This window comes from Lepisosteus platostomus, chromosome 13 (genome assembly GCF_059453375.1).
Source record: "Lepisosteus platostomus isolate fLepPlt1 chromosome 13, fLepPlt1.hap1, whole genome shotgun sequence".
In the NCBI taxonomy this organism is placed as follows: Eukaryota; Metazoa; Chordata; class Actinopteri; order Semionotiformes; family Lepisosteidae; genus Lepisosteus; species Lepisosteus platostomus.
The window spans coordinates 45,148,305-45,174,100 of record NC_142623.1 but is presented as its reverse complement, the minus strand read 5'-3'; the positions used below and the strand labels follow the sequence as shown (position 1 = coordinate 45,174,100).

The 25,796-nt window shown below is 34.7% G+C and overlaps 1 protein-coding gene across 1 annotated transcript; it reads right to left on the bottom strand.

Annotated features, from left to right (window-relative positions):
• Positions 1-5,945: 5,945 nt before the first annotated feature.
• On the bottom strand, positions 5,946-22,341 carry LOC148650767 (transcriptional activator protein Pur-alpha-like). The gene is made up of 2 exons (XM_088604912.1): positions 22,180-22,341; positions 5,946-9,700 (listed from the first exon to the last, which is right to left on the bottom strand). The coding sequence occupies exon 2, from the start codon at positions 9,610-9,612 to the stop codon at positions 8,752-8,754; it is 861 nt and encodes a 286-aa protein (XP_088461038.1). The 5' UTR covers positions 9,613-9,700; positions 22,180-22,341; the 3' UTR covers positions 5,946-8,751.
• Between the last annotated feature and the right edge of the window lie 3,455 nt (positions 22,342-25,796).

Sequence of the window (25,796 nt, the reverse complement as noted above, 5' to 3'; positions counted from 1 at the left end):
CCTCTCCCACAATACCTTGTCTCTAGTTACTAGGCGATTGTACACAAGAAAGATTCAGTGAACAAAGCATTAGCCAATCTGTATTTAGCCCTGTTGCATTTGCAGCCAATCGCCATAAATCTTAAGGATATTTTAAAAATACATTTTGACAGCTGACAATAATATTGGAGAATAGATTACATGAGAGGTGAAAAGAAATGGGAACCCATGTCTTGATGCAGCTTTGAAAGAGCACATATTAATGTGACTAGTGCCTTTACCAGAAGCAAGTTAATAATTGCACCCATTTATAAAGTTGGGCGTTTTACCGTTTTTTTTTTCAGCTTGAGTGAAGCATCTCACTGACTAAAGTATACAACAGTAGTGTTTCACTTGGGATTTTAACCCACAACCTTCCAGCTACAAGTCCAGAACCCTAGACAATACCTGTAATAAACAAATTAGTTAAGAAATTAGTTAATACTTAGTTAATAATTAGTTATTAGTTAATACTAGAGTAGGTATGTTATTTTAGTATGTTAACACCTTAAGGATATTTCCCTACAATTTGAAATGATCAGAGTTTTCAGATGTTTTGAAAAAAAAGATTGTGGGATGTATTATTATAAGGAGCTAATTAAGATTATTAATGCTCTACTGTATATACTGATTAAGTAAATCAGGTTAATGTGCTGAGTGGATGTCTGAATTACTAAACAATAGATGGTGTTTAAAAAGTGGTAATATACAATATAAGTATCCAGTGAATATACTGATGATGCATAATAAGAACGGAGGGCCTCATTAATATTATTTAGAAGTCATATGGAGTTATTTTTACTTTGGCATTCTTTATGCACATTTATTATAAAGCCTATGTTATTGCGATTAATGACAAATTAATTTGGAATTATGAAACAGAAAATGTTCACACTGTCAATGGCAACATCAGTATTACCAATGTCTGTAGTATTTCAGAGACCTTTCCTTAACTTTTCAGCTGTTCCGCACTTGCAGATATGTTATATACCCTTACCTTGTCAGATGTCTCTAAAGACATCTAGAGCACAACACACCTTGGATATTACATTTTACTGCATACATTGCAAAGTCTTGCGTTACATCCCATTAATTGTTTTCTGAACTACGCAAAATCACATACAGCTTATATTTTATGATTTTAAGAACTATATAACTCATTTTATTTTTCTTACTGTTACCCTTGCTTTGCCAAAGACAGCAACCAATGAAAGGAAGAGCACATTGGACTGTGAATCTGAAGTGTTTTTCAAACATGTGGCTAATTTGACCCTGCAGAGCTCTTGAAATGTATCCATGTGAAGACCACATTAGCACTAAGGAAAGTGTGTTGCTAAATAAATAAAGTAGATAAATAAACCCAACTAAATAAATGTTTTATAGAAGCTTAAAGTGAGCATATCTCACTTTTAAACGTGCAATGACACTGACAGAGAAAATACACTTTAGAAAAGTGAAAATGGTTTAATTCAAGATATATTTTGCTATTTGAGAAATATAGGACATTTTTTACAGGATCGAAAATCTTTGAAGGCTGCCCACTCAATTTTCAAAATGGTTCCAAAGTGGAAGGGATGAGGTTCAGGGTTATGAAAAAAGTAATAATAGTATTTTTACTTTGAATTAGTCTAAGAAGGGGTTTATTAAACAAATTGATGAGGTGTACTGATATGTCAGAAACTAGAAAAAGCAGAATAACTACTGTGATTTGGCATAAATTAGAATGCTCTGTAATTTCCCTTTTTAATTATTCATTTAACCAAATATCTTAATTAATAAATGATTATTTACAATGACAACCTGGAGATTAATTTACACTGCAGGACATCTAAGCAATCCAAGTACCTCAATCAAGGTACTTAGGAATAAGTCTCAGATGTTTTTGAAATAACTATTCTCCAGTCCTAAACACTACTTCCCCTCCCAAAACACACAAAATTAAAGACAAAAGTCTGCATCAAATTTAACCAGAATTATTCTTAGCTTTAATTTAAACCATACTCCATGCTTCTACTGTATAAACTTCCAAAGATATTACAAAATGTCTGAGGGGACATTATTCCGGGCAGAAATTGACTGAGGTTGGATTGGGTGAGCCATCGCACAGGAGCATTCCCGTATTATAAAAATACAGGCCGGGGCTAGGGGCAGACAGTCGCCGAGCTTCAGTACGCGTACTATAGTCTCCCGGGTCTTGGATGATTTACAATAATGTCATTGGGAAACAACACCATCTCATAAACCGTAAAAACATTAAATTCAGCTTCTTACGGTCTATAGATACGGTCAGAATAACAATGAATTCGTCACACTTCAAATATATATTTTAAATGCTTCAACGCCATCAAAAGAAGAGTCAGTAATGTTGTTTTTCTTTCCATTTGTTCAACAACTTTTTTTTTAATTCATGCCTTTTCCAAAGGATATTGGAGGCATGTTAATATATGAGTGTTTTTCAGCGCTAAATGGTTGTTTCGGGCACACAAAAGTCAATACAATCGTATTTAAATTTAAGCATGGTAAAAATTTGGCGTTTGAACTTCAAAACAAGTACAGTCATACACGTAAAATAAATTCCTCTTACTGCATCAAATGAACATCAGAATACAGTAGGACCAGATGTTAACACCAAAAACTAATTTGTCAAACCTCGGATGTAGCATTCTTTCACTTTCTTTCAAACATTTCTGGTACATTAACGTTGTGGTGTTGCGTATCGAATTTATTCTGTGACAGTTTGCTTAAATATATTTATTGTTATAATTAGTATGATAATAATGAAGATGATGAGCAAGTAAATGTTAATTCCACGCCGAAAATGAAAAGGACCCGAAGAAGGCTAAAAAGACGAAAGTCTCCTTTCTGACAGCTGTGAAGCGTGGAATCACCTTTACTTATTCTTCGCTCACGACTACTCATAACATTAATAAAATCATCTTCATCCAGTTGTCCTTACTCAGTTGCCTACAATGATTGGACTTTAAATGAAGGCAGATTCATTGCTTTATATATCACTAGGTAGCCTAAAAAGACTTTTTTATGTTGTTAGAAATGTCCCTCATACAACAATCGGTACACAGAAACATATCGAAAGCAAAATTGCATTCATTAGAACATCCGCAAGCCGTCAGTTCTTAGCCTAGAAAAAAAGTGTGGAATGCGTTTTCTTTGTTGCATTAAGAAAGTCTAGTAAATTATTTCACTTGAAACGTAAGACATTTTACCAAATTTCATAAAAACCTCTAAAACCAGTTAATCGTGGTCATGAATACATTCAAAATGTTCATTCAATGATAGGATTTCCGAATAAATGAGAACATGAAACGGTATAATCGGTTATACACTACAAAAATTTACAATTGAAATGCTGCAGTGACGTACATTCTGTGAAAACTACAAGATTATGAAAATAAATTGAAGAGTAATTGTCATGTCAATGAGTAATTGCCATTGAATAAACTTCCGAGAACAGACATAAACAACCGTTAAATGACACGATCGCAGGAGCAGCAAAAATCGGATTGAGAAGCACTTGTTTAAGGGCTGGACCCCCTACTAAATTGTCTACAACTTATGTCTGAATTTGAAATTGTACTGTAAATCAAAGTTATCTATGGGCATAAACAAAGTTACAGAAGGAGATAGCAGGATTAAGATAAAATAATTATATCACCCAGCGTGAGAGATTTTAAAATAGCTTAAAGGAAAACCAAACTTAATTATGAGGGGATATGCCACACCCTTGGGTTTCAGGAACTCAAAACAGGAGTGAATATTGTTTCTTTATAACAGTATCATCAGTCAATGTCGTGCAAGAAACCTAAAATTAAATCGTTCATCTGCGTTCAGCTTTTATATATCAATAAGGAGAATAGATTAGCTTTTATTAATTGATTAATCATTTGCTTTCGACTTCTGAGGTCCCTATGGGTACTTACAATGAAAAGACGTTGGGAAGAAATTTAAAGAAAGATTTACACAGAGAAGCTGTAACTGGAAATGCATTTGCATGCACAGCCCACACTGTGGCATTCCTCCTCCTCAGCAACAATCCGACACCCAGAGAAAAACTGGTGGACTTCTTTATCACCATTATATCCGCTCTTAGAATTGCAGAAAGTAATGAAATGAACATTTACTAAATTGTCATTGCCCATCTTTTAATTCCTTTTGCATAGAATACTGGTTAAATGTTTTAAATATCTGAACTTATGAATTATGCATTGATTAAAAATGAATTTGTATCTGTGCATAAATGTAGAATATGTGCTTCAACCCCATACAAAATGCAAAGCTTGCTCCCCCTTTTATGTCATGTTGTTACTGTGTAGCTCATTATTGAGGAAAATATGTCATATGCCAAGGACAACATACTGTAGCTCTGCACTGGTCAAAGCAGTGTTTTACAACATACACTGCAGATTTACTGGCAGTTGTTGATACCCCATTCATACACTGCATCTGATTTGTGGAGGCAAGCCAGGTTTCTCCACACAGAAAAGAAACAGTTTCCCATCCAAACTAATCTTACAAAAGATGCCAGCCAATGTGCAGGCTTTGTGACAATCAAATTGCACATATTAACTACATTCTGAATCTATGTTCAATATTTCAAGAAAAAATATGTCCCGTTTTAAAAAAGCCAGAACGATAACCAGGCTGGGTTGCACGAAGTGTATTATTTGTTGCAAGTCTTACAACATGAACTAACACCACATTTTAATATGATTGTCTTAATAAAGGAACAGGGTACTAATAGCAACTGTATGGCACTAGTCAGCAACTCCCTATCTTAATATGACATACCTGCATATCCAGCATTTACTCAGACAACATTGTATAATTATAATACAAACCTGGTCAAGTATTTTATTTTACAGTCAAGACATTAACAGACAAAAAAAATGTTACTTCTGAACACATTTTTGGGGTTAAAAGTAACAATACTGTAAGATCATCTATTTACTGTAAAAGTGGGAAGGAAAACCTTTCAGACGTGTTTGTTTAGGTCTATAATAGTGAGGCCTTCTCACATGATTCAGTAAAGCAAACCAAATAGCGGATTACAGACAAATGTCCAAGGGAAATATCCTAATAGAATACAAATTCAAAGAATTCAGACAAGTACTGGTGAAAACCCAGAAATAGCAAGCCCTTTACTGTAGTTCCAACTTTACCCCAAATATCATGGGGCAATTGCAGGTTTTAAACTAAATTTAACAGTCAGCAGTATCCAATGAGACAACTTAATATATAATAACACCATTATACAAAGGGACAACATCTTTCCTAGAAAGCCCAACCAGCAATTAACCAAACATTTTCAAAAAGCCTTGTTCCGTGAAGAAAAAGGAACACCCCAAAATAAACTCCTAAGAGCTGAAAGTAATGAAGATACTCCCTTAGCAAGATTATGTTTACATGACTCAATCTTTTACATAAATCAAAATTAAGTTCACTGGTAAGAGAAGAAATGTATAAGAAATTTGTTTTAAGATATATGCAGTTTCCCAAGAGGAATCACTTGAAACTATCTGTTGTATATTAAGAAGTTGCAATTAAATATATATATAAATACATGCTTCACAGTTTATGCTAAAGAGCTACTCCACAGATGTTGGTTTTCAGATCTGAAGCTAAACAAAATAGTAAACTACATTTGCTTATTAGTTATAAAAGAATAATGAAAACTATCAACACTGATTATTAAATTATACATACACAGAAATTATACATACACATTGCGGCTTTAACTTTATAATTATTCACTTGTGAGTCCAGCTAATGAACACGAAGCTGATTCACTAGAGCCAATGTATCCCACACTATTTCCTGGTGGACAACTATAAGGCAAGCCTGCATGATGAGGGACTTCTCTGGACCGCACAACACCAAATACAAGATAGAAGTTAAAACCAAAGCATGCCTTGTGTGATCATTATTTTTTAATTATTAAACTTAAATCATTGTCAAGTATTACATACCTATTTATTCATTCCCACCATAAATGAGAATATAAATAAAAAACAACACTAAAGATGAAACTTCTCTCCCTTTGGGACATAGGTAAATTAACATTGTTTTATTTTAAAATTTGTAAAATTTACATAAATCATACTTTCCCCATTAAGGAGTTATTGAATATAACTTTTTCTGACGTGGGAGGCAACATAAGTTAAAGAGGAAAAAAAATTCGTACAAGACATTCCTTTGAGATCCTTTTTCAGACAATTAAGAACTTGTCACAAAGACGTTTCCTCCAGAGAGTAAGCACTGTGCTACTAACATTTTCTTCAAGTTAAAGAAAAAACCACATGAATCACATGAAACAGAAAAGAAAGTAAAAAAGTACAGTTTTTTAAGGATCTCATTCAAATTACATTTTTTAAACTTACAGTATATCAGGAAACATTACTGCATGCTGTAAACCTTATGTGCCATCTACTTTACTGTCTTTTTCCAACAAAATTCACAAAACATTTTCACAAACAAAATGATTGACATCCAGGAGGATGAGAACCAGCCAGGTTTTCATGATTTAGAAGGTACTAATTGTGTGGTGTACTCTCACTAGCTGATACTTCTGTCATACAAAACACTGTAGTGTTGGGATAAAAATCTGACAAATTATACCAAAAGAACCTCTTTGCTAAGCACATTTAAAGGAGTATGGTACACACATTAACAACAATTGCAGCTCTTAAGATGTTTTTCATGTCGGTTACTCACTGCCTTGAACTTTAAGTATAGGCAGAAGATTGTTCAATAAGAGAGTCTGCTTGGAAGAAGTTTGCTGAAGTACAGGAAACTCATCGTAAGTCTGACTTTGTTAATTTAAATGCTTAACATCTTGAAGAGAAAAAATGTGGAATTCAGCCTCATGCTTTCAAATATTAATCATATATTTAATTGATATACATATATTGCCACCATTGGCACTTACAATATTGCACACAGTAATGAAATGTAGCATTAGTAAGTTTCACTGAAACCCTTTGTGAGCAAAATGTTCAAAATGACATGAATAATGTGGAGTAACTCTTTAAAAAAAATAGACATGCTAACTAATCCTCCAGTTGAGGTCTTTAGCAACTTACAAAATACACATACTGCCCAAGCCATAGGTCTACATACAGAATACATCACAAAGGGCTTTATAGGCTTCTGTTTCTCTCTGTCTCCAGTCCACTGAGAACCCATCTACCTTGCTCTCATCCTGTAAAACCTCAACTCAGAAGAACATGCTTTTGCATCTTCTAGGTGACAAATTCCATGTTTACATGAAGGTGGTTTCCTGGAAAGCTTATGAATAAAGGAACACAATTGTTTTTCTTTACAGAAAAAAAACAAAAACTTGTCTCTTTGGGTTTTGAAAATCCAGTCAAGACCACCAGTTGTGCTGTGGCGAACCAGAAGCCCAAAAAAAAAGCATTCCAAAAGCACCAAACCGGCATATAAACATGTACAATATATAAGGCACCAGGTTGTTTAAATGTTCGGAGGATGCTCAGTACAGTCAGCCTGTCATGCAGCAGCTTTCTCACAGGTGCCACTTAAGCTTTTAAATTATAAAGGTATAGTTCTACCCCCACAAAAACGTGGGTGCTCAAATGTTTTGTTGTTTTTTTAAGGTTTAAATACATGTGATTCACAAAATCATTTTTATTGTTATTTTTCCAAAGTCCAAACTTTCAATGTAACAGTTCTATCCATGTTTTTCATGGACATACGCGGAGGACAGAAGGGGTTGATTATATAGAAAAGAAAAACAGAACCTTCTAACAAAAACAGATATGATAAGTTATAGTGTACACATCTCACCAGGAAACTGCTGCATGTTGCTACTGCACTATCTAATCAAATATCAAAACATTTAGGGTCTTACAGGTACATTTTATACACATAGCATGACAAGCTGAGACAAATTTATACTTTCTCTTCTGTTTATGTTTTTTTCATGAAGAACTTTGCAATATTCATTTAAATGTCTATTTTTTTTACATTTTATGATCACAGAAGACCCACTGACCATCTTAATATGCTTAAGGTTCAGATGCAATGCATATTGTATAAAAGAGAGCACTTATTAATTACCTTGCATGAATTAACCTATGTACCTTTTACTCTACATACTTCTGCATAACATTTAAACAAAGCTCCAACACAGCATGCCTAGCCCTCATATATATATACACGTCTCTACTCACAGGTATATAGGGTGTCAAACGTACTATGGTAGCCTCTGTATAAGGTCTGAAAGTTTGGTTAAAAAAGAAAAACAAAACTAAAAAAAATTGTCTTCTAAAATATCTCTTTTGTGCTAAAGTCAAATGTTAGCTCACATGAAAAGGACTTTTTCATATAACTCGGCAATATTTCCATTTGAACATTTCAAACACTTTTTAATAGCTTGAACGTGTACAAAAGTTCTTGGTTAATTAGGGAAATAAACACTCAGTTCTTTATAATTTTAATCAAGTAGGAAACACAGTTCATATATAATGTTATTACTTTGTTTTTAGCAGCTGCTTACTGTTTAAATGGTGGGTAAGTGGATAACATCCAGCGATGGGTGACAACAAGTCATAACTGTCAGTTTGTGGAGGTTTGGTGGGTGGTGCTCCCTTGGAGTTAAACAGTTACAGTTTTTTTTTATTTTTACAGTAAAGTTTTTTTTCATTATCTTTTTTTTTTCTCTTTTGTTAATCTGTTGTAAATCTTGCTCTACAGTTATCAATCTTCATCTCCATCATCCCCGTGAATTTCCTCCTGCTGTTGCTGAAGCTCGGATGCCCTTTTCTCCCTCTGTTTCTCCTGGATCTTCTTCATTTCCTCGGCGTATTTACAGAACGTGTTTCCGAATTTGGACCACACTTTGTAGGGGACAGTGATGGAGTTGCGGTAAGTGGGCTTCACCTCGCTAACCCGCATGAACACCCCGTATTTATTAGAGCCCACATCGAAGAAAAAACGCTTGTTATCCACAGTCAAGGAGGTGCCCTCGGGCAACTCGGCAGGCTCGTCTTCTACCCCGTAGTCGTCAATTAGCTTCGCCAGGGCGTCGCGAAACTCAATGAGTCCCTGTGCGGGGAGGGCGATCGTCTGGCCCTGCGTGGAGCCCAAGCCAGGCCCCCTGTTCACGGTCTGACGGATCCTCAGAAACCGGCCCCTCTGGTTCTCTTTCAGATCCATGTAGTACTTCCGATTCTCCCGCACCAGGAACTCGCTCTTCAGCGCTCGCCGGGGCTCATCCTGCGCTATGTCCGGGTTGCTCGGCCCCAGCTGGGCATAGTGCTCGATGAAGTCCCCCAGGTAGTCGCGGAATTCCACGGCCACGGACATGGAGAGCGTCAGGCGGCTCTTGTTTCCCCCGGCCCCGACCTCGGCTATCTTCAGGAAGCGGCCCTTCGCATTCTGCTTCACGTCCAGGTAAAATCGCTTGTTCTGGATGTCGACCCGCTTAGAGGCGAGCTCCTGCGTCTCATGCTGCAGCCCGGAAGCCGAGCCCGCCCCTCCCGCCACTGGGTGTAGGGAGCCGGCGCCCGGGCCCGTGGCTGCTCCTCCCTGCTCGCTTCCACTGTCTCTGTCCGCCATGATGCTGCCTGCCTGCCTGCCTGCCTTCTCTCCCTCTGCCTGCTGCTGCAGCCACCTCCAGCCAGCCGCGCCGCCGTTCTCGCGAGATCTGCGGAGACACAGCAACACAGGGCTGACAGACGGCGGGGACGCGCACTGGCATAGCAACGGCACCGGGGGTCTCCAATGAGGAGCCAGCGTGCGGAAAACTGGACATGTTATTAATCCTGACACATTCATAAACACGCCGATTAGTATTTAGAATGGCGAGGCGCGTTTGTTCTGTTAAAAAAACAACAACAACACCCACGTCGCTGAAAAAAGTATAAGATGACTCCATTTGATGTTACATCGCAATATCTAGGATAAACATGGAGTAAAGCCCTGCGTCTTCTGCAGACATGGTTTTAGACCGATACTGTGTTAAAAAAAACAACTAGAATTTGAATGTTTTAAATGAATTTACATCTATTGTACCTCTGCTCTTGTTGTGAATTTGAATCATTACTTTTTTCCCCACTTAGTCTTTAAGAAAACTGAGTTTAATCAATAAAAATGACCAAAACATTGGTTGAATTTATCTTAATTTCGGTAAATCGTACTGTGTATTTTTTCATTTAACTTTTATCTTAAGAATACCAAAACAACAATGAAAAACATACGTTTGACGAATTGTGCAGTTTTCCTGACCATAAATCCGCGACAATGTTTTCTGCTATAATATACATACACCGATACTTCCACTTAATCTGATCATTAGCCAAGTAGGCCTATTCAAATAAATAGGGCGCAATACACCATTTTAAATGTTTTTTGTTCGTTAGTTTTTTGTTTTTTTCCATGATAAAGCTTTTTAGAAGAAAATTAATGTTCACCCGAGTGTCTGTTGGAATTTGGAATGACTTGTTTCAGTCCCATGACTGAAAAGACTATGATGACCATGTATACATGTTAAAATGACCTGAACTCCTTTTTTGTCGACTTCTGTCTTCAGTTATCCATTTAGTTATGTGGGGTACGAAAATGAGACATACATTAACATATATTTGTATATATTAGTTTAGTTATTCCCCTATTTGTTAATTATCAATTAAATCAAAACAAGATCTCAGTTGAACTCGCTGGTCAGCTACGTCATTTATCTGTTTTTAGAGTGTCGAGATTTCCTTTCATTTTCAGGATTTTTAGACGTTGTATCTGTAGAGATTATCAGTATCTTATTATTAGAAATATATTGCACATTTTTTTACAAAAATAACTAAGTTGTCTAAGTCACAACTTTTAGCTTTTTAACGTTTGGTAACATTTAAGGCAATTTAGAAATGTAATGCTTAATTCTAAACTATACATACATTCTAGTAGTAAATATAGTTATTATATATTTTAACGTTTGCATTTCTGAAAATGAAGGTATGCACAGGTGACATATAGGGAAATGCTGAATATAGCTGAACAAAGGAAAATCGCAGTAAAAAAGGTTACGTCGTATGATGCGAGAAAGATAAATTAAAGAGTAAGAGTAGAATAGACCACCCTGTTACACGGAGATGCAAAACTACTGTAAGTTGCCATAAAGTATGGGGACAATAGAAAGATAAATGAGGGAGTACAAAATAAAGCAAATAAAGCAATAGCTAAAACACAATCATCACTGTTTACATTTATTACAGTCTATATTGTACCGCTGTATTCGGTTTTAAACCATAAAGTTTAGTTGTACCAGCCTAGCACAGTGCAAGTTTGAGATAGCCATTAATTGATCTTCGACTAGTTCTTAGGAAAATAGGCCTAAGTATCACAAAGAAGTCACATTTTTCTTAAAAATCATTCACTTGTATTTAAACAAAATAAAACGAAAACATTGTAGAAAATGTGTTCGTTTAAATGGTAATATTTGAAAAATGGTAACAGGGTAGTGCAATATTAGGAACCGAATTTCAGGACAGTATTTCTTAGCTCACGCACGATTCCTGGATGGGTGGAGGAGGTGCTTATCGCAGGTGGATCACTGTTTTGCGGAAATGGCCCTGTGCCCTCAGTGCAGGGTTCTGGGATTCAGCTGTCAGTCGGGATGGAGCCGCAATCTTTAAGGATTTCGCCCCCTAGATCTTGCATAATTTCTGGAAATACCCTGCCTTTTCCTTTTGTAAATACTCCAATTTTCATTTGATTTTGTTTTTCTTAGAATAATAAACTAAAGATTTTAATGTACATTTTCATAGCATCTGGTATTTCAGTAGTAATCTTTTACTCCTCTGCTTTTATTTTGTTATAAGGAGATCTTACAGTTCATTTAGTGCAGTATTATTTGTGAGCTGTAGGCATTTATATTTTGTGCGCAAAATGGTAAACTTTGACATCCATTATGTCTGCTATCTCCACTTACCGCTTATCTTGGAAATTGAACGCATAAAGAATTTGCCTTAATAAGCAATATACAGAATCCCTCTTACAGCAGCTTATTTACAACTAAAATGTTAGTATATTTAATCCTACATTTTGTCTCAATCAATTTTCGATCAAATTATTTTTCTTCTTGTTGGTGGTGCTGTTGTTGTGCAAACTCGTTTTTGAAGATAATTAAAATGTCTTACTTGCTCTGCACAGAGCAAGCTATGTAAAGCGATCAAATCCTGATTACAGAAGGCAGAAGGAAAGATTGCGAATTGCAGATTGCAGTCTCGCAAGACGAAACGACTTAGAAATGCATAACAAGCACAATATAGGTCATTTACAAAGCAATGTATATTTTCTCCTTTATTTGGAGGAACAAGTAAAAGGTGTATTCCATGCTGAAAAGAGAAGAAAGAAAACACAATGTTTCGGCTGTGGAGCCCTCTTCCGATGTAAAGGGTTAGGGTTAGGGTTAGTTCTCCTTTATGTTTTTTGTTTCACTTAATAATGCATTAACATTTAAAACTTTGAATGGTATCCTTTATCCTTATGTGTCAATAGCATCATATTACTAACCAAAAAGCTCCTTACTAAAATATTTCTTGTCACTGATATTCATATAGTAACCTCTGAAATACTTAATATTTGTAGTTGCACAACCCCATAAGAAATTATCTACAGTATATCCAGTATATCATTGATTTAACCTGAATATTGTGAAAATATATTTTACGATCTTAGAAGCAAAGGTGTTATAACAGCTATTTACTGTAGGTAACGTTTGCTTAATACAAACTCCCAAGAGTTACAACGCACTAGCAGGGTTCTGATCCTCTTGTATTCGTTTAACACCGGAAAGGAACAGAGGTTTGTGCTTTTGGTACTTCAGTAACGCTGTGTTTACCCTTCTATTTTGAAAAGTCCTACAACCCAAAAGCTATTTAAAAAAAACAAAACAAACTTAAAGGTAATCAAATCAGATACAAGCTAATTATAAATATCCTCCTCGTGCCAAATGAAAAGTGTGGCCATTCTGAAAATAATTCATTTATACATTAAAGACTAAGACTAGCGTAGTACTATCTGCAATAAATAATTCGGACATGGGAACAAAGAAGCCTTTAGTATTTATAATTTTACGGAGATATTTGTCGCAACAACTGCTATTTTAGACACAAAAGAGAAAATAAATAAAGGTAGAATAACTTCTCAAGAATCGACGGTCTTGTTCTTCTATAAAAGTAACTAATAAAATTAGAAAATCCCGCATTTAAATAACTTTTAGACTTTTCTTGGTTACTTATTCAATTCAATTCAAGCTTTATTGTCCCCTATGGAAAAATTGTTTTATTTTATTATCTGGTACGTTTAGATTAGTCAGATGATGTTTAAAATGAAGTTTTTTTGTTAATTAAATATAAAGCACTGCTACAGATATTACTACTAATCGAATGCTCTGATCTTCAGTAAAACCATAAACGCGCGTTGAGAGGCAAAACAAAATACATTTCAGATAAATTTGAATACTTCATAAAACAACATTTTCTGAAAGACTAAAAACTTTTTTTTCTAAAAATATAACCAAAAACCAAACATTGAAAATTTCTTCTAAAAACATTAGATTATAAATCGAAAATTTGTATATATTCGGGTCGTTCTAAAAACATCCAGATTTATTCAGTTTTGATGGTCGTTGCTCTCGTACAGTATATCTACAGCGTTTTTATTACATGGCTTGCTTGCTGGCTTGGGTGTTTTTAAATTGTCCAGGTGTGTGCGCAGTCCCAAGCAACTGGCGTCCCATCAAGAGTGAAGTCTCACCTAGTGTCCTGCGCTTCCGGAATAATATCAGGATCGCAGTGACTATACCCAAAAAACAAGTCTATCACAGGGCAGAGAACAGGACACGCGCCTTTCCTTTGAGAGCTGCAGAAATGTGGTTTAATTTCCTAGCCACGTCATGTATCCTAGAACTCTTCAACTAACTTCCGGGTGCGATCCTAGGGTTAAAAAGCAGTTAACAAACGATATAAACAGGTTGAATTATTACTTATTTGTTTCATATTCTTTGTTCTCTAAGGACTGTTCTAAACGAAGACACGACATGTAAGTTCTGCAATGGTTGCCTGAAAAATAAGGTATTGAAACCTAGTGCTCTACAGAACAAATTTGGAAAGTGTGAAAAACAAGTTCACAAATCACCGGTCTTAACAAATGTATCTGTTAGTGAATCAGAAACGTACACAAAAAGTCATTTACATTTCTGAAGCTTCACTTGATTTTGCAAGACCCTTGGTTAGTTAAGCGCAATACATGTACAGTCGATGTGAGATGTCAGATAATACGGTTTTATAACAAGTTGTTGTGAACTGCAAAATGTAGGCCCTTCCCCCAGACTCATACATATTTGTTATTGCTTTCCCACATAATAAATACAAGGATTATTCTAAATGATCTTAAGGAAAGGCTTTTCATCCATTTGCACAACTAAATCAAGCACCGAAAGCAGGAAGGCTGAAGGGCACTTTGGTTTAATTCCATATTTTTAATAATTTATTAGAGAAATTATTTAAGCAAGTGTGTCAAAATTCCCCAATTTTTTAAATTTATTATTAACAACTGAAGTATAACTCAGATTTATAACCCATAGATGATTTATCTGGAGTAAAAATGTATGATCTCTATCTCTATGTTAATATAAACGTTCATAATTGTTGTCAATTAATGGCCTTAATTCAGATTTTTTACAAGCTAATAGACGTTGAATGACGTACTTTAACTGAATATCTTTACATACCTATGTTTTATACTAGTAAATTATTCTTACAGAGAGAAACTGTTCTAACCTATCTCACCCATTAAACCGTCACATTAGATTTGGTGCAGTAAGAATCTAAAACATTTGACATTATTCCGGGTCTTATTGTTGGAGTTTTAGGAGATTCTATTTTAAGATAGTTACACATTGTGTGTCATTTCCAATCGATTTTTGGATATTACCTGTTATTATATAAGTATGTCTATTTTCGGCTTCAAAATCATTGTTGGACTTCCATGGGACAATAACAGAATTACTTCTCACAAAAGTTATCTACCACAAGAAAAAACGAAAAAAAAAATCAAATATATCAAAAGAGATGTAGTTAACTTTTATCGGGCTTCCACAAATTAGTCATAAAATGTGCGCAGATGTAACAACAAGTTATTCAAAGTCTAAAAATGCACAGTAAAAACATACAACAAATAACTAATCGAAACTTCCGCATGCTTGACAACAAAACTGTTTTCCATTCTTTTGTAAGTGAAACTTTTGGAGTTAAATGAAAACAATTATATAATAGCTATTTCAAAATACAGTAATGCCACGTTTTAATTTAATAGTAAGTTTAATTAAAATTCAAATGCTCCATACAAGGCTTATCTGAATTTTAATTTCACAATTTGAGACTGATGAATAGCATTCAGAGAAATAGACTAGTCGGTTGCCAATTTGATCAGTGATCAGACAGTATACAGTACATTAACCAACTTGTGATTTCTACTGCCTATTCTAGCCTTTGTCGCTAAAACGAAGACTTACCAAAACCTTTCAAGAATCAGTCGTAACAATAAAATAATTTATGACATTCATATTCAAATTTATAGTAATTCGGATTGGTAGCAAGATAAAGCCAAACTGCAGAAGAAATTACGTTTTCTAAAAACTCTTCTAAAACGGTTACACACAAGTAACCATTATTATCAGTCTTTTAGCTAACGAATAATCGCTAGACTGTATGATTTATTTAGCTTCATATAAAAAATAACCGTTTTGCACTTTTTTAAGGACATTTTAAATGCTTTCATTTATTTTCAATATCAATGTGACATCAGACTAGCTCTGCAAGCTCTGCATGAAAGGGAGCGGTGAGAGCAGTTTGAATTCGCGTTTAATCTTGGTTAGATTTCAACACAATAGTTCAACAAGCGCATGCATGTACGATGCAGTCGGACTTTTTCAATAAACTTCAACTTGCAAACGTTTCTTGATACGTTCAAACGATTATATTAAATTATTTTTAACGAATTTATTTTTTTCTAGTTACATATATAAAATATATTTGTAGACCTAACGAGAACATTTCGTAATGTACTGTAATTCTAGCTGAGAAAAAAATAGTACTCCGATTTTTCAATGATTATTCCAGTTTAAATTTTCATTTCAATAAATAGATTTGGCACATACCATTCTAATCAGTCAAGCGAATAACAGTGTATTGTGCAAGATCAAAAGAGATTTCCGAATATGTTTTAGATACAACCAACTTCAGAGGAGGAGGTTGGCTGACCCAAATACAAGCATTACATTTAAACCGACAGTTATTTTTTCATAAATCCTTTTGCTTTTCGTGAGGTTCGGTTTGCCTTCCTTGATTAATGTCACTAATCTCAGTATAGATTCTTGATATGAAATACTTTCTGTTCTTGTATGTTGGTTTGTTCTATTTATTATATTCACTCTGTTTCGCCTGTGCATCTCTATGCTGCGTGTTCTATTCGGTTTTTTTTTTTACTTTTACAGGTCACTTACACGAATTGTATTAAGCATCTGTTAAAACCCTTAATGTAAAACCGTTTTATTATTATTAAGTGTGAAAAACAAGAAAATGCTTCTTTATTCAATTAAAATTGATCCTAATGATCGTTTCGAATTGAGTTGAATTGTATTCAAGATTATATAACACTTTGAGAATCCTGCGTATTTCTGTTTCCAGTTTGTTGATAATAATTAGTCAATTTATGTTATATTTTGACGGTTTTGACAGTGTGTGTAATTTTACTAATGTACGCCATCAACTCTTAACTGTTTCGTTACTCGCCTTTACATGTCACGTATTAGAAATGTATTAGAAATTTTAACCGTACTGCATTTTTACAGCGTTGTTAAACATTATTTTCAAATCTATTTTCTCTGTCAAATCAGGGAAAAAAACAAGTCTTCCAAGGTCGTTGCGTCGGTCAATACAACTATTTTGAGGAACTTCAGTGTAAACATATAGTCTAGCTCCCAATATCTGAGAGCAAGGAAGATGTGTGGATACATGTTTATAATAATATATTCATAGTCTCTGGGCTAAGAGATTCATAATATCAGTCCTTAGATTTAAAGGGCCTGAGAAAAAAGTTTGTATCACCATGCACTACTGCACTGGATTTTCAGTTCTAGTCATTTCTGGAAAATGAAAAGTCTCCTTTTTTCTAAAACGATTTAAAGTTCTCAATTAAAAGTATGTTGAAGATTATTTTTATGTTGTTAATTTTAGTACATGTTCTACCTCATAAAGTGGTCTTCAAGTATTAAAACATACTACAAAATCTTAAGGATAAAATTCCTTTTATTAAAAACATTAAGAGAACTTGACTTAGCTGCCCTTGACTTTTAGAGTAAAATTCTCAAAATAACTATCCACTACGTTTATAGATCAGTCATGAAAAGCATTAACATTATAATTTTATGGCACTCATTCGCTTATTCGTTCGTTACGTATTTGTGTGTTTGTTTATTCAGCAAAATGAAGTAATTAGATTTTCGAGTTGGCTGCAGAAGGTGAGACACATCGGTCGATCCAATGGAACAGAGTTCAGGCTACCACCAGTTTCAAGCCATAGATTAGATATTTAACATTAATTATATCCAAGTTGCATTAAGGATGTTAATTGTAAGAGGATGTAACAGTTTAGACTATTTTTTTATGATGTTTACCACCTAAGCCCGATAGATGTTGTATGTTGTGCAGCTAACTAGTCAAAAATCAAAAGGATGATTCACGACATCTGCGCATCTATTCAGGACCTGAGCTACAGTACTTAATGCGTTTACTTCGGATACACAGCCAACTTCATATTTTATACGTTTACATAATAGTTTTATTATTAATAAAGAAGTTATATTGAAAAGACAAAGGCAATTTACACGTGTACCGTGTAACTCCCTTCATACCAAATACAGGCCATAACGTATTCATGGTAATGTTCCACTTGGTATTTTTATTGAGAGGAACCAAGGTAAAAATAGGATAATGGTTCAATACTTATGCAAATATTACGGCATTACAAGCAAATATAAAAAACCCGCTCACGTTCGCATAAACCATGGGATCTGACTCATCATGTGGTGAATTTGAGAAGATTACTTAATTATAACAAGACTATACGGCGAACTGATGTTCATTATAAAATAAAAGCGCAATGCATAATCTAAACATAATTCCAATTTTCCTATATACAGTAGCAGAGAATTACTATAATTATCTTTCAATGGAAAACGCTGGACACGCGAGATTTCTACAGAGCAACGATTTTCCCTTTAGTTATTTCGCAAGAATAATAAACGGGACCAGTGTGTAGCAGGAAACAAACAAAAATATATAAATATTTCTAAATAATTATGTAAACGAGTGAATTTGATAGAGACACTGATTTAATGTTCTTTTAGGATAAACCCTGAACGACTTTTTTTCGTTCTTAAATCCTAAACAAATTGGGGTAATTGTATTTATGTATAAAACGAATTCTAGAGAAAAAGCTCTTGACAGATTGCACACTATCAAATCACGTTATAGTAGTCATTGGTGATAAAAGAAATCCCAAATAATAAACATCAGAAGAGAATATGTCACTTTTTATACATTGGCAGTTTTATGCTTTTCAACAAGCCAATCAAAGTGAACAATGCAACTTACAAATATAAGTATACTATACTTGTTCAAAACAATATCACTTCGTAATGAAAATAAAATGTTACTAATTTTAAAGTCATCTTGGTACTGTAAAGCCTCTGATACACTGACATAAGCTCATGTGGCACAGGTAAGTGAATGTTATGTGAAATTATAAAAGGGCTCACTCCTGAGATAGTCAAAATGCTGAAGCACAAATAAGCATTTGCATAAACAAAAACCGATGGCAAAAGAGTGATAGAGAATGTATTGCAATGAAATTATGTACATTCCTACAAACAACAGCTACAAACATACCAGATCAGCTCTTAACAAATCAGGAATCTCATTGCCTTAAAATATACAGTATAACAAATAGTAATGAATATGTTATAGTTTATTCATTGTTTATATGTAGCTGTTTGTTATAATATACAGTTTAGATTCATGTAACAATTTGTAGTTGCACTGCCTTTTAAAATGTCTTATTTCAATTCAAGGTATTTTAATTATAATATTTGTATTATTAAAAAGTTGACCACAAGAAATGTTGGTATTATTTCTTAGAGCCTACTAGGGCTTCTCTGTCTACCGTTACGATCTAAACCCTTTAGACAGTCACCAATTAGTAAGCAGTAAAGAGAGGAAGGTTAATTAGAGATTATAGATACAACAAAGAAATGAACATACAGTACTGTACACACAGGGATCGCATCATCTGAGCACCAGATGCACTGACTGAAGAGCAAACAAAGAAAACTGCAGATTCCACAACTAAACATGATAATAACATCAACAATAATTTACACAACATGCACCATGTAGTTATTTTACACTTCATTGGTTTAAATTGAGTTTATGTGTAGTGTTTTAAGCTAAATGCATTGCTCATAGCAATTAAATAAATATTAAGGTCCCAGTATTAGACCCTTAAATCCCCATAGGAAGTATTTTTAAAAATAAGGGCCAAACTTACAATAGCTTAATTCATATCTCTAAGAATGTTATTAAGATTTAGAGAGCTCTCTGCTATCCAATCTGCTTTGATTTATGTTGTATTTGGGATGTTTGGAGTCACGGAATTTTTAATTCAGAGGTAGATAGCAGAGATATGTTTTTGTGAAATACAACAAGAAACATCTTCCCGTTGAGTGCAGTGTATCACAGAGATATTACACTTCCAAGGATTGCTCTGCCCTGATGTCTTAGAAGTATAATCCTGAAAACATGCCAATTTTAACTTGAAAATTAAAATCTTACATTAGAATAGCTGAATTACAGGTGACATTTTTAGCTCAAAGAGGCACCTGTCTTTATACTTCAATGTAAAATATTTAGCAATGTAATAAACTAAAAATATTGTAATGCATGGCACTATTAATCTAAATAATGTAACAATGTACAGCACATAGAGAGATTTTTTATTAATCTGATACAGGACATCTGATATGAATCATCCTTCAATTTTCAGGCCTTAAATCTGCCTTTTTTCTGCAGCCTTCATACTATAATGTTTAATGTGAAGATCTAGTAAGGCTATTATTGATTTTTCTTTTTAAATTAGCAATAACACAGTTTTTTTAGTTTTTAAAGCTCAATCCCAATTCACATTCTCCATGCATACTTTCATCAGTTAAGAATAATACTGCAGACAACTGTGAAACAACAGAAATACCTTAACCTATAAAACTATTACTGGTTCTACTGTTGGCCTTCTTACTGATATATCTACCATGACCATAGAAAAACTTTCCAATTTCAGTGCTCTTGAAAACTTAAATATATTTTTACAGTTTTCATCTTTTCCATTGGAGGTCGTGTTGGTAATCTTTTATTTACAACTCCAAATTAGTTATCCAAATTCCAAGGTAATCGCTTTCAGATTGAGGTGTTAATTTCTCCATTTTATTCACACCATTGACTCTTCCATTATTTTAACAAAAAATAATACCAGTCAGGTAAGACAAAATGTATAAATTGAAATCAGTATAAAATGGACACATAGGCCCAAATAATACAATTTGTTTAACTAATTAAACTAGTTAGAAAGATAGACACATGCAGATAGAATATTCGTTTAACAGAATGCACATTTGGCTTCTTATTTATGATTGTTAAACAAATTTAAATTGTTACTACACAAGCTCAATATATGTCATCATCACTAAAAAGATTAAATTAATGAAAAAAATGATTTAAAAAAGTAGACTGTGCATTTACTAATGTCGGTTCTCTCAGATTATACTTTGAACACTTTGTAGTTTACAACATTTACATTTCTTCTGCATTCAGTTAATAAAAATAGGTCTTCTGATTTTTTTTGTATAACATCTTCAACTTAACTAACATCCTTATACAGAATGCTACATAATCACTACGTACAAAACGGTGCATATACTGTATACACAAAACTCTTTATACAATGTTTTGCAAATGATATGCTGAGTTTGTGCAGATTTTTTAGGATTAATTAAACTTTTAGAATAAGAACACAGGATAAATTGTTATTTATTATAAAATGAGGGCACAATTCAGAATCTAAATAGCATCCAACTGTTCAAATATTGCAGTGAGTTATTTAATTGTTGAAACAGTATTTAACAGAAAATATTTGGCATGTGAATTCCAATGATAGATACATTTCCTCTTTATTAGTTTCTATATTAACTGTCAAAAACCATAAACAGGACCAGTAAAAAGAAATATCTAACAATGGTAAACAATTATCTGAAAAAAAATAAAACTGCATCAATGATAAATGCAATCACATTTACCAATAAATATCCATTGGCTTAAACTGTGGTTTCTTGTTGGGGTTAATGAATATGAGTAAAAACATTTTTACATATTTATTCTTAAGCATACAATGGCACTTCAGTAGTGCTTATGTTCAGAATATGTCACAAATAATCCTGATTCAAAAGCTTTTAAGGTTCAAATGCATAACCAAAATCAATGACGAACTTGGGAATTTATCCATTTCTTTTTCATGTGACTCCATGATTGTCAGCATTAAGGATTCTCTTGCCATTTGTGTTTACCCAAAGGCAAAAGAGGAGACCCAGATCATCCCATTGTGGCAACATTGGCTCTCAATTCTGAATAGCATGCAACAAAGTGCATCAGAACAAGACTATTTTGAAGACTCTAAGTAACCAATTATACTGCTACTGTGTTTCTCTGATGTTTGCAAGGGTGTGATCAAGGTCTCTGGACTAAAGTTGTGTTTGTAACACCTGAATAATAGATGGTTTACAAATAAATATTTTTGTAGATAACAATACACATCGAGGAAAAATATATGCATATTTTAAAGAAAAAATACATGGGAAATTACAATTTAATCGAAGCACTGAGCATATATAATAATGGGTGAATTTAATTGCTTACCGGTAATTGTCAAATATTTAAAAATTACAGGTGCAAAAATTAGCAAACGTTTCTTTTTTCCTGTCAGCGACATAAATGAGCAGCGATGAGGATCTATAAACCTTACCCGCTGAGTTTCTGCAGGCAGAGGCAAGTACAGAGCTTGTTGTGCAGCCTGTCAGAAGTAGACACGGCTGCAGACAGAGGTGAAGTAGTGCAGTTTCTGAGGAGGCCTACACTCAGACTGCCGCTACAGAGCTTCAAGGATCCTCCGCTTGCGAAGATGGAAAGAAACAGCGAGTCGTGGCATGGAGACGGACGCACGCAAGGCTAGGACGCTATACGCCGGGTCCGCAACGTCAGCGCGTTGAGTTCAAGGGAACGGCAGCAGCTGCAGTGTGTTGCTCCTGCTGCTTGGGTGCAAGCGAGTTAGGAGAAGGCTAGTGCTCCCGACGATTCAATATGAGCAACATATTTTAAAAAAAGGCATTTCAGGGTTTCGATATATGTTCTGTTATTATCACCATATCAACCGCTCAAATTTTAAATTAGTTGATAATTTAACAATTGTTTATTTATCGGACATAAGTATGAATGTGTATGTTTTTTGATTCAGATCAGTGCGACAGAATATATGGGTGCATGGGTCTTTTCTGCTAATCTTTATCCCATAAACAATATTCATTGTAGCCAATGCAATTGGAAACACGTGCACATAGTCCGGCTTCCAGGAAACCGTCCATCGTGCTTCAGTACCGCAGTGTAAGTTCGAACATGCTATTTACAAAAGCATGACGCGCTTCCCGAATTGTTAAACTCTCTGCTGAAGAGCATTTTAAACTTTGACACTTGTGGTCTATCGCAGCACAACGCGCCTCTTCTGTTCATGCACTGTTACCATTATTTTCCAGGGTGGGTTTTCACCAGTTTTATAAACGCAAAAAGAAACGTTCGAATTGGCAGTGCGTGGTGTTGAAATCCTATTTATATACATGTACTGTATGTTATTTAACTTTGTTTCTTGGCGTCATGGGGCTTGCCTTTAAATATGTTGACATTTCACAAAAAATGACCTTTGTGATATATGTTTATACTTGACAAAATATCGATTTCCGACAATATGCATTCATACTGTATGCATGTAAGATATGCGAGCTATGAACGATAATTTGACCTGTACCACGATCAATTCCTTCAGTACTTTGGAAGCACATGTATTTCACTAACCATAAACAATAAAAAAGTAGATATATGAAAATTCTAATATTAAAACAAGCACCTCCAGGATGGTCCTTTTGTAAACTCACCCGGTAGTGAAGAAAACATAACTCCAAATCAAGGTGATCAAACAAAGCCTGAAATCAGAATCAGAATCATAAACGTTATTCACCAAGCACCAGATATACGAGGAATTTCTCTTGGTGCAGCTGTCGACATCAATTCCAATAAGATAAAAGTAACAAAAAATAAATCTACAGATAAAAACAAAGTTCAATGATGTGTACAATATAAAAGTATATACAGTTTAGTAATAAAATGTACAGTGAATACTGCGTATATTTGCAGAAACTATCGGTAGCATGTGCCATTAAATGAAACTGTACAACTGATCCCAGAGGAGGGATGAGAGCAGTGTCCTTGTTTATAGGGGTCATGGCCTGGGGGAAGAAGCTGTGCTAGTGTCAGTCAGTCCTGGTGTTCAGTCTCTTACTCTTGGTCTCTGCCGAGAGGGAGCATGCTGGAAGAGAGAGTGGCCTGGGTATGAGGGGTCAGCCATGATTCCTCCTCATTCTAAGATGAGTATAGATCTGTGAGCAGGGGGAGCTGGAAGCCGATGATTTTCTCTGCACGTTGCACAATGTGCTTTGATTTCCGCTTGGAGTGTGATGATGCAGAGCCAAACCAAACAGAAATAGAGGATGTAAAGACTGATTCTATTGTGTCTGTGTCAAATTGGACCAGCAGCGCTTGTGACAGCCCAAATTTCTTAAACTGTCTCAAAAAGTACAGTACATGCACTTTTGGGCCTTCTTGATAATTGTGATGATGTTCCTGTCCCATTTAAGGTCCTGTTGGATGACAGTTCCTAAAAAAAATTGTAAGATTCTGCTCTGCTAACCATGAAACCATTTCCAAAGGAAGGAGAGGGGTGGGCTCTTTCCTGAAGAAGAATTGATTCTGAAGAATTGATTTCAATTGATTCATTGAAATCAATGACAACTGATTCGTCACCGTTTGTGATAAGACCAACCAAAATGGTGTCATCTGCAAACTTGAGAAGTTTCACAGATTCGCTGGTAGATGTACAGTTGTTGGTGTAAAGTGAGTAGATTGTGGGAGAAAGCACACAGCCCTGCGGAGTGCCAGTATTGAGAAGGACGGGGTCCGAAACATGGTCACCCACTCTGATGTACTGTTTCCTGTTGGTTAAGAAGTCATGGATCAATTGATGCCTCAATTTATCCAGAAGTAGATCAGGGATAATAGTGCTGAAAGTAGAGCTAAAGTCTACAAACAAAATACGGGCATAAGTGATAGAGCTGTCCAGGTGCTGAAGAATGTAATGCAGAGTCAGATTGATGGCATCGTTAACAGAAAGGCATCAGTCATGATTTTAATGCAGCATGAGTCTCTCAAAGCATACATGATGACAGAGATTAAGGCAAATGGTCTGTAGTCATTCAGGCAGGAGATCTGTTTTTTGGAACTGGAATGATAAAGGAGGTTTTGAAAAAAGCAAGCACTGCACACTGGGCCAGGGACTGATTGAAAAGTGTAAAAACTTTCATTTGAGAGGAAAACACATTAACCAATACATATGCAAATTACACGGAAGTCCTCAAATACTCCCCAAAAGGCAAATATGACAAATCACATTTATTAACAAAAAAACAAATGAGTGAAACAGAGAAGTTCAAGCTTCAGTAATGCATGTTGTCAGGTCTGTGTTGATCAAGGCTCAGCCAGTCATAGAAGCTTGCTTATTGAGCCATCTAGTGGCAGGAGGTGGTAGTACACTTCAAGTTTACAGAAAGCAGAAATGCAATAATACAATCCAAGCTGGACTGTCCTTTGCTAATTTGATAATGTGCTTACAGAAAATATTCAAAGCAACATTTTGTTTTATCACTTCATTATTACTTACCAAACTGAAAATGTCAGACGAGGCAAGATTATGGGATGACCTAGTTACAATGCAAACAAATTTAAAATAGCAAAAATCATAATTAAAAAGGAAACAAAGGCAAAAATTATTTACATATGTGAACAATGCAAGACACATGTTATAGTATTTTTAATTCAGTAGTGGTGCTTGTCAGTAATATCATAATCTCAAAGATATTTAACAGTCTTTGTTGTACCCAAAGAAAGCTGATTTGCACTCTTGTAGTCAACCTGGGGTAATTACTGTACCCAATCAGATAAGTCTATACAATGGTTTTGCTGTTGTAACTAAGAGAATGTATAATAATATCTTTGTATTAAAACAGTGATTTGTTTTTAAATTTAGAGAGAGATTAAGTATAAACCTAATGTATTTTCTTCTCCATTCCACAGATCTATTCAAAATAAAAAAGGTCTGTTCTTGCAGGTTTTTGTTTGTGAATTTCACTACACTCTGTGTAATAAATTTTCATACAGCAACACCTGATATCAAAATAAAATTTACCATTATTTTGAAGACACCTAAGCATACATGCTGGGGATAACTAAAACATGAATGTGCTTTTATTTTGATGTTGT